The sequence below is a fragment of the Opisthorchis viverrini genome (genome assembly GCF_000715545.1).
Source record: "Opisthorchis viverrini unplaced genomic scaffold opera_v5_372, whole genome shotgun sequence".
Lineage (NCBI taxonomy): Eukaryota > Metazoa > Platyhelminthes > Trematoda > Opisthorchiida > Opisthorchiidae > Opisthorchis > Opisthorchis viverrini.
In genome coordinates, this window is record NW_008752030.1 from 175,664 (window position 1) to 185,796 (window position 10,133).

Below are 10,133 nucleotides of genomic sequence, written 5' to 3' on the forward strand. Positions count from 1 at the left end.
TATACCAGAGGTTTTTGAGGTTGCACGAGAGGTATCTAAACCTTCTGGCTCAGAGATTTCTGTCCAATGATAGCCGGTATCTAAAATCGAGTCAGCATTCGTTTGGATTAGGGAAGCACAAAATACTCGGCACGTGGGTTGTGCATATTCCGCGTAGTCTTGAAAAATGCAGACAAGTGCATTTACACACACAGAGTTTCCAGGAAAAGTGACAGACGGTGAAGAGTCTCTATCAGTAATTCACGACAATGATCAATCTAGGTTTGGAGTCAGTTAATCTGTGGCTATTATGTTGTCTGTTTTGGAAGTCGGTGGTGTAAGGAGGCATTTGGTGAACTTCCGTGGACGTCCTCCGTCGTCCACATAGCTCTTTCCTTCCCCCACCCCTTTCTGCTGGCAGCTCGTTTGCGCCACGACTCTTTCTGTAAATGGCGTTTTTACTGTCCTTTACGCACACACATATGTTCGCGTTAACTCATGACTGACATACGCAGGCATACATGCATGTACGAATACATGGAAGCATCATCACGCTAACTGAGGTTAATCAACCTTTGTAATGTACTACTCATAAGGTTGCTGAAAATCCGTTGACAACCGTCAGCAACCTTGTGAGTAGTACATTACAAAGATATACATGCACCGCGATATCTCGAATATCGTAGCGTCTGGAACGTGAGGCGGGCTGGTGCAGCACATTCAGTTGCCTGAAAACATCACAAACGAGAGATTCAGAGGAGTTCCAGGTGAGTCTCTGGAAAAACCAAATTAGTTTGCAAATGAGTGTATGTTCGTTAATCAACCTTTGTTTTGATCACTTTAACTGTTGTCGCCTGTTGTGTGCGTGATAAACTCCATCGTGGAAGCATCAGCTTTTAGCACGTGAAGCAGTGGGATTATCAGGCAATAAATCAGGTGTGCGAGTGTGTGCGAGGTAGTAGAAATAGAAATCGATTAACAGATTGTAAGAGTTCCTTTTTATGTTTTATACTGTGGCTGACTCTGATATGATACTTCGACCTTTGATCGCCCATATTCGTATGGTTCACATTCACTCAAAGAGGTCTACACGGCCGGTCATCAGAATCACCAAGCACAATTGTTTATGAGTTCATATGACCGTGACTAATTCTGACCGTTGTGACGTTCGCAAGCGAGCATAGAAGATTGACTTGACAGAATCAGAGTTACAGACTGTTGGGGCGTAAGCAGAGAATAAAGAGACGCTACAGAACGAACCGTCCAGAGGCGACTACCAACGAAGTATCCAGTCAAATAGTGACGCCTCCGCTCGGTTTCCCAACCCAACGTTGATCCCGGCATATTCAGCAGTGACATGCTTTGAGTCATCAGAAATGCGCAACCGGAAGTAAAACGGGAGTGAGGCAGTTGGTTGTACGTGCGTACCAGACCATCTGCGTCAAAGCATGGAGAATTGCGCACACGAGCAAAATCAGTTTGCTGCCCCACCTGCTTCAGGGTGCAAAGATTGAAGGCATCTAAGTGCGATTTAAAGTTGGTTTCTTGAAGTAGGGGGCTGTCAACAAAGAAGGATGTGAGAAGGCTACTGTTGAGAGAAGATGCCTGACTAACTGAGCTGTCAGTCCCCTTCTTATCACCAGTAGACAGGTTAGTGTCAGTGCGATTAGGCGGCTGTGGAGTGCGTGAAAATTCAGAGACGTCGGTACCAGCATGTTTTCGCTTATCCAACGTGCTCTATATGCCACCTCATGACGGTACCACTAGACGTCCGACCTGACGGTGAGGAATTCTTTTTTGTCAGTTTCAAGGCTTTACGCTGGCTGGGGTCCAAGCCCAGATTATCGTACGGTTCAGGCCTTCAAATGATACCGTTTAGTCAAAAGCCTGGCGGTAAGTTAGCAAGTGACTACTGCTATGATACCGCAGTAGTATACACTTTTAGAAGAAAATTTGCCGTGACTGTGACAACCTTCAAGCTGGAAGATCGTAGACTGTGTTTAATAGACTTCTGTCCATTGCCCAACCTCTAGTGCCATAATGAACATTCACCCGGTGTAAGTGAATGAGTGATAGAGGCACACGACGGTCAGGCAGTGATTATGTCACTCGCCCCGTTGCGGAACTGATGACAACTTATGGCTTCACAAGCAGCCTTGATGGAAGGATCACGGGATAAAACTCGGTAGTCAAAATGCAGACAACTACACTTCATTTTCGCACTGGTTGATGACATATCTTAAAGCAATATGACCTTGGGAAAGAAGTACAGTTAGGAGGTGAACAGTAACCTGATTTGGAACGTTCAAATAAAGAATCTGATAAATCTGCGGCAGTACTCAATCACATCCGTCTCTCAGTTCCACCAACTTCCCGGCTTCATCGATTGACCAGACAAGCCAGTTGTTTGTGATTCCTCGTTTGGCTAATGATCAACCATTCAGCGGTTCTTTTTGATCAAGAAACTGTCCCAACCCATCCGACTGTACCCACCGGTTGTGTACGTGAGTAATTTGATATACTGAGAGGTCTTTCCCAATTTCATAGAGATGTATTCGATACATACTCGGGGTGTATCGGTCTCATCCTCAGCCGGGTAATCGGACTTGCCGATCAGTCGAAAATTGGATCACTGACTCAGGATTACTCATTCAACATGTGACTCAATACCTTGATGCGGGCCAACCCAATGTTATACGAGAATGGAGTTACCAATCGATACGACTCTTGAGTGCACAACGCTTGATGCACGAGCTACGCTCATTGCACAGTACTGCTGTTGTAAAAATTTTCACGAACAATAGTTGTAACTTTGAGGTAAACATGCATCAACGTTTCGCTTTGCAGACTTCTTTAAGTGACTGATTTACACACTCTCTTCTTGGCTACAATTGTTGCAGCAAATAGACTGTAATCCCCCATTCTAATGATGCTTGTCACTGACATGTTTAGGCGAGAAGACATTCCCTGATACAAGCGGAAAAAGAAACACTGTTGCGTATTGCAACTCGTGGAACACTGATTGTACTTATTCATAAGGATAAAGTGTTTTCACAAATCCATGAGAACACGCCGATGAGTCGATATCGAGTGATCCAGGACGGCTGATTTATCGGATCCCCCGGTTCAGTGAAACCCCAAGTAGATGCACTAATATCCTTGTGTGCATATGGTCTGGCATGAGTGTGACCTTCAGTAAGCCGTCAGCTACTCTATTTAATCAGACAAAGGCTCGAAACTCCGCCAGTCAATCGCACGTTGGAGTGTATTGGAAAATTCATGGTTATAGTGCTGACTAGGTGACTTTTAGTCTGTTCACTGAGTTTACTGACCGGCAAGCAAACGTTTCTTCGTAAGATTTGATCAATGCGCAGCTAAAGGATAACTTACTGACACCAGACTGAGGGTTCTGATCACAAAACTTGGATGATCTTGCTCGGCAATCAAAGTGACAGTCAGTTCATTGCCAGACCACACGTGAGAAGTGGTTGCGTAAACCTCATCCGGCCAGTACTTGGCTGACTTCGAAGTGCCTCCTTCATTCAACCTGTGGGGGACAAAATCGTAAGTTCTTTTGCATATTACTCATAATTAAATGGAAAAACGATAATGAGCAAATAATTGTCCGCACTAAAGTCGAGCTGATCTGGAACAGTACAGCATCTGGCTTGTTTCAGCCACATGTTTTGATTGGTGATGCACCCTTTTAACGGTTCATGCACTTTTGTGTGGCTGTTCACGAAAATACCATTACACCCACGCATACACTTCTGCAATGCTGGGGATTTCTACTGTAGTGAGGCTAATCTAAGCTGAAAACCAAGAATCACTGTGCAGCTGTTTCGTTCTTATTAGGAACTCCAGGGAGACTAGAATCCGCCATCATGTTGGTAAGCTTCATTTTCTGGATCGAATCTACATTATACACTAACAGTCTGTAAGTAGCTCAGAAGAAGGATAAAATTCACTCCATGGGACATCCATACGGGAGATCTTTACTCCGGGAGCCAGTCAACTCGTGTGACCACGTGATGTGGGTCCCGTGACTAAATGATAAGCACAGTGCTGATTATATGCTCGTGAACGAACTGATAAGTATTCACATTGCTGACCGAAAGGTTTCAAACTCCCTGGAGTTGCGTCAGCAGCAGATGATTCCCGGTAAGAATGGAACGAAACAGTATGCTGGTTTTTCAGCACAGATTAGCTTCACTGAAAAGAGAAAATCTCAGCGGGAAACTTGCTTTCTTGGGTATTCTGAATACCAGCGAAACAGAATGTTGCATGATCAGGAAAATCAATCAGAAAAAAGCAAGTTAGAAATGTACATAGTTCTTTGGAATCCTGTTCCTTTCAGCCATAAGAGGACCCTGATGCACAAACTCCTCACCAGGGGAGCACACCTTTGAACTGGAGGCGCAGTGTACATGCGAAACAGTTGCTGAAAAAACATCCTGAAGGTTTCTCAAATCCCAAGGCCCAGTACATAGGCATTGTCCCCAAGCTACCATCAACCGTATGGTCCACTTTAACACCAAGTTGTACGCATTTGGTGAAACACATTCAGTTGCCAATTACGTTGGTGTAATTAAATAAACTCGATGGAGACAATCTCCGTGTGGCACTTATCGTTGAAAAACTAATCAACTGAGTCTGATGTTACTGAGCGCATATAACCAAAATGGAAAAGGTGCAGAAAGCCGAACCAGTTATCGATAACTGTGTAACTACTGTGAGTGTAGTTGCTCTGCAGCGCTGACCGGGTGAATCTGGTCAAAATGATTCTATTGTCATGTGTGAATGACAATCAACGTCAAACAGTGTGAAAGTGGGTTAAACGGATGGGCATAATTCAGCGCGCCTAGCGATTGATATTCAAACCGATGAGTAGATATCCAGAAGCATGCATGAGGAAACCCACTGTTGGTACAACAGACTACATTTGCCTACAGGAATTATCCCTAATGGCCATTCGTAAAACCCGAAGACCAGTCCTGTACTGGATAGAAGATTTTGCTGTCCAACGCCCTCAGCCGTACTGGGCTCCGCTTTTCGCTGCTTAGTCAGAACGAACGGTCTATGTCACATCCATAAATCCGTTTCTCTTGCATTTCTTCGTGTGCCACCTAACTTCCATCCTCATGGCAGTCTCTTTTCAAGTCTTTGATCCCATTCGATCACCGATTGTCATTCGAATATAATGTCGCTGAATTCCACGAGATCGCGTGATCCGGTCTGTTTAAAAACTGTTTGAATATGTCGGTCTTGGTAGTGATTTGGATCTGCCGGTATGGAGAACCCTAGAACGTGGAACGGAGTTTGTGTGGGGTCGCTGCTGAACAGGCATTCGGATGGGGCCTCTAATTTTGTTACGTTAGTTTTGGAGCATCCGAGACCCCTGATTATTTCGTTTTCTTACGATTGAGCAACTGATGGCAAGGAGTCTGGGAGAGGCAGATTAGAATTCACCAGCCTAATTCCCGAAACCCGTTTATCACACACTCAAAATACACTATTTCTGTGACACGTGACTGCCATTGCTTCATTGCCTCCTGGAAATAAATTGATCCAACTAATTTTACCTACTTCGCCATTTCCCAATGTTTTCAAAATCGGCGTCTTTCAAATTCCCATTCGACTGTTCCTTATTTATTTTTACAACAAATTGGCATTCTACCTCTAGAGAACATGAGCGCTTTAATGAAACTGTAGTCAAGTGGCGAAAACCTCGATCACGAAAGGTGTTGCTACAATAGGTGGAGACGATATCAAAGAAGTTGAACCCCATAAAGGAAACTTACTCACAAGGTTGCTGAAAACTCTTCGACAGCCCACGACCGGTTTCGCTCTTCTTGGGGCTCATCAGGTGGGCGCAGTCCCCGAGTTTCCGTCAACCTTATGTTCTACTTGAACACAAATTGAACTGTTTTTGAAAAATACGCTAATTCGCAAATCAATTTGGTTTCCACTAGAGACTCAACCCTAGTTCCACGTCACATCACCTAGCTCCGACTGATGGTTGACTGCAAATTTGATGATCTTTCTAATATGCTTCATGAAAGCTATTATCTCCGCCACAGTGGCGTAACTTACTAGCACTCGATAGTTTCATACTAAGGTAAGTTGTTCACCGGTGTTCGCATAAACTCAGTAAACGAAAGAATTCATTTTCAGCCCTCATCTTGAAGGTTTCTCCATCAGCAAAAAGACGTGGAAACGCCCTGTTTACGTCAAAGCAACACCTAATAGAAACCATTACGCATACTAAATTACCAGTTAAACAGTTAACAGTTAAAATTTCAAAAACTGAAGAAGGTTGGACTACGTGAGCACATCCAGTTGCCTGAAAATACCACAAACGAGAGATTCAGTTGGGTTCCAGGTGAGTCTCTCGAAAAAACAAATTAATTTGCAAATTCGCTAACTTCGTGCAATTTGGTTTCAAGTAGAACATAATTTTGATGGAAACCCGGGGACTGCGCCTACCTGATGAGCCCCAAGAATGGCGAAAACGGTCGTGGATTGTCAACGAATTTTCAGCAACTTTATGAGTAGTACATTACAAAGATATACGTGAGAACACTTTCTCAGACTCACTCTGTCAGCATTACGATAAGTGTGACACGATTTTCCGCAACCATCTGCCAGAAATCTGCAACTGTCCGCTTGAGTGGGGCTTGCGCGGCAATATAATCCACCCGAGACCTATCCAATGAAGGCGACGAGTAGGCGTCTTTGCAAGGCTCGACTGCATAAACATAGCTGGCGTTGATGTATCCTTCAGCCTGAGGGACAAAAACACAAGCTTTTGTATAACGAAGGGGACAATTTGTAGAAAATTCAGTTCGATGCTTGTGACATCAGAAGATCCACCCCGTGTTAAATGCTGCATCTATTAGGGCAAATTCTTGCATGTACCGTTAAATTGGTTGGTAACAAATAGTTGGCAGGTCTATCAACTAAGCTACCGAGAAGGTTGACTCCAATACTCGTTTGCACGTCACAGGTGGTTTGACACACCTGTGCCTAACAGACAGACATTCTTTGTCCGGCGGTGAGTCTTTTGTGTCAATGGGCCATCGTGAACGGGTTAGAAATCTACGAGGATTAATCTTGATTTTTGCACAATATTATTCCCGAAAGGGCTGTCTTTTTCATTTGGAGACTTGCCAATATCATCTGGATTTGTAAGGCAGTCGAGAATGACGGTCATTAGTGTTACTGTATTTTTGCTTGTTCATCATAGCATCAAGACATTTGTTAGTCGCCCTGTCATCCTGATGATGGAAATAGTTAAGCCCTAGAGGAAAATGTTCCACGTAGCAGCCAAAAATGAAGTGTTTATCGTGCAAAACGTTCCCTACTCAGGACGCCTTCGTTAGACGGTGGCACGTTAGACAGCTGGCCCGAGTGGTTAGAGCGCGAATTTACTGCCCGGAAGGTCCGTGGTTCGAATCCGACCTCCGTCTCTCGACCTCCCCTGTCCAGGCTTGGGCAACTTGGCAGTATCCCAGCCCTCGTGCTTTCTTCGGGTGGCGTGGCAGCTAGGTCCCGAAAGGGTGCTACAACTGAACTGAACGTGGAAGAACGAGCGCAAATTTTTTTGCTTTGATGGTTGCGGGGTTTGTAGAAACATTTTCCTCCTCATCCTGGAGCAATAACACGATTAGTTTGCACAAGGTGGAAGGATGCCCGATAGGTTTCAACTTCATGCTCGGCCACAGCGTGTTATTTTCTATATAAAAAGTGTTAGTAGCTCGGGTAGCGTAGATGGTTGTTGGCTTGTTCGCTGAGCTGGGCAGTTCGATTGCAATCGAGGTGACGTCATCAGTGCGTTATTGGGGAACGTAGTGGTGCGTAGCGACGGGTCGGTTTGTACCACTGACCATTAACCCACCGCTACGCACCACTACGCTCCCCAATAACGCAATGATGATGTCACCTCGATTGCTGGTGAAACGCTTGCAATCAAATTGCCCACCTCAGCGAACAAGCCTACGACCATGGTTAATCCCTGTTATATCTGACTGCTGTTTCCGCTTCGATGCCTGGTGCCAGAAAAAGAACACACCGACAAGGAATACAACGGCTTTACTGAAGCAAACGAGTGCGTGCGAGTACAAAAGTTACAGCGGGCCCGCGCTATTCAAAGGACACATTTTGACGTTGATCAAGGCTGTCTGATTGGCAATTAGTGAACGCCCATCAACATCGATCGTTCTTCTATAAAATGCCTGAACGCAGATCACATTCGGTTGTGCTTTTGTGGCGTGCCTGAACACTCATCAGCATTTGATGAATCGATTAAATGATTGACTGGTCTGGATGCTGACCGGTTTTCCTATTGAGTTTTTGACGGAGTTTTAAGGCCTCAGTGAGTTCCGGGCGTTCTGTGATTACTTTTAGGACGTTCCTGATAATCGAAGACATGTAGTGATAAATCGGCATATTTCGCACATTTGGTAAACTCACTTCTTCCTCCATAATGCAGTTTCCTTTGAGCAGAACAAGAGTTTGATCATCTGCATTACAAATAAAAAACAACAAACTGGAATCCAGTGTAGTAGAATAAATTTTTGTATTGCGTACTGCACCGGCTAACCTGGCATATTTTATGCCTAAAGTTGAGGAGCGCAGGTAGGTTTCGTGTGTCTAATGGTGATCATAATGTGCTATTCTGGTTGGAAGATGCCGGGCAGAGCAAGGCAGTCAAAACTGTTGGGTATGTGACTTATCTAATATGCGACAGATGTTGATTGCTGTAGCTTGCCGAGTGCTGCAACCCTCTGTCACAAACTGTCCGCGAAATGTTTTAGAACACCAGCAGTTTTTTCTATTCTCCGTGTCTGTGCTGTCATTTCCGTTCACATGCCGCAAAGGCTGGACTATATAACACTACACTATAATTTGCTATACTGTACTGAGCCATACCATACCGTAACACACTATACTAAACTATATTATACCGTAATATAATATAATATGCTACACTACACTACACTACACCATACTATACTATACTATAGCATACTATATTGCACTATACTATACTATACTATGCTCTGCTTCATTATATTTCACTTTACTCTCTTAGACTGTGCTAGACTGGCCGTGCTGTACCACGTATTACTACACCACACTGTACTATCCCGTTTTCTACTGCACGCCAAATTTTATTATTCATATATCTGTTCACATGTACAGACTTCCGCTAGGGGGAATCTGAGCAACTGGTTTCATTCGGGGGGGGGGGATTACCTCAGTCGGTGATTTATCTTCAGACGTTCCAACTTTTCATTTACAAAAGGGAATCGAACGGAACTTATTCGGTGGTCTCAGTTTGTCTTTGACATGCTTGTACTAGCGCAAACGTGCCCCCCACGTCTATTACCAGCCTCAGAGTATTCTTGTTCCTCCGGTTCGGTTGTTATGCCCGCCTACCTGTTCATTATCCACATAGAAAAATCGTGCCACAAACAGGCGCGAGTTCCTCGATCACAGATTCCTGAGCATGTTGTGTTGATCAGGCCGCTTAAATTCACTGGCTGTCACTCCACATATATTGGAACCAGCCTGGTCCATTGACAGATTGACGTACATCCATATCTGGATAACTAAAAGATTGGACTCGAGTGTATACAAGTTCAACGTTGATAGAAACAACATCTGCATCTAGACTTGCCTGACCACGTGAACAAGAGGCAAATCGGATGCCCTGCACTTTACTGACCACTATCACGAACTTTTGATCTGTGCTCTGGATACAGAACCGAATGGTTGCGGATTGAAAGTACCCCCCGGAGGCAGAGAAGTCGGGTGTCACATCGAGTGGGTAAAACTACCAGGATGAGCACCGCAAATGTCCAAACCGAGGGAAGACTCTAACAACTCCTGCAACACCTGATTGTTCAGATGCCTTCGAAAGACTTATCCGACGTCATTTGTTGAAATCATGAAATGCATGAGGCTGAATTTTGCATAACCCAATGAAGTAGTATGGACGAATAGTTGACCAAGTAACCATTGAGTTCGAGTACTGTTGTATCGTGGACGGCCGTCCATTTGTTACGCCTGGACTGAGCCTGCCAGACTACGCGATAAGGAGAAGACAGAGGACTCGGGACACGGCTGTATTGTCAGGACAAAACATGCAG

The 10,133-nt window shown here is 44.5% G+C and overlaps 1 protein-coding gene across 1 annotated transcript in view; it reads right to left on the reverse strand.

Annotated features, from left to right (window-relative positions):
* T265_10484 (hypothetical protein) overlaps positions 1 to 10,133 on the reverse strand; it is a gene marked incomplete at both ends in the record, with an annotated part of 36,439 nt that overhangs the window by 19,909 nt on the left and 6,397 nt on the right. The window contains 2 exons of the mRNA XM_009176867.1: positions 3,370 to 3,526; positions 6,577 to 6,764. Coding sequence (XP_009175131.1) covers positions 3,370 to 3,526; positions 6,577 to 6,764 — 345 coding nt within the window. The remainder of the gene's footprint in view (positions 1 to 3,369; positions 3,527 to 6,576; positions 6,765 to 10,133) is intronic.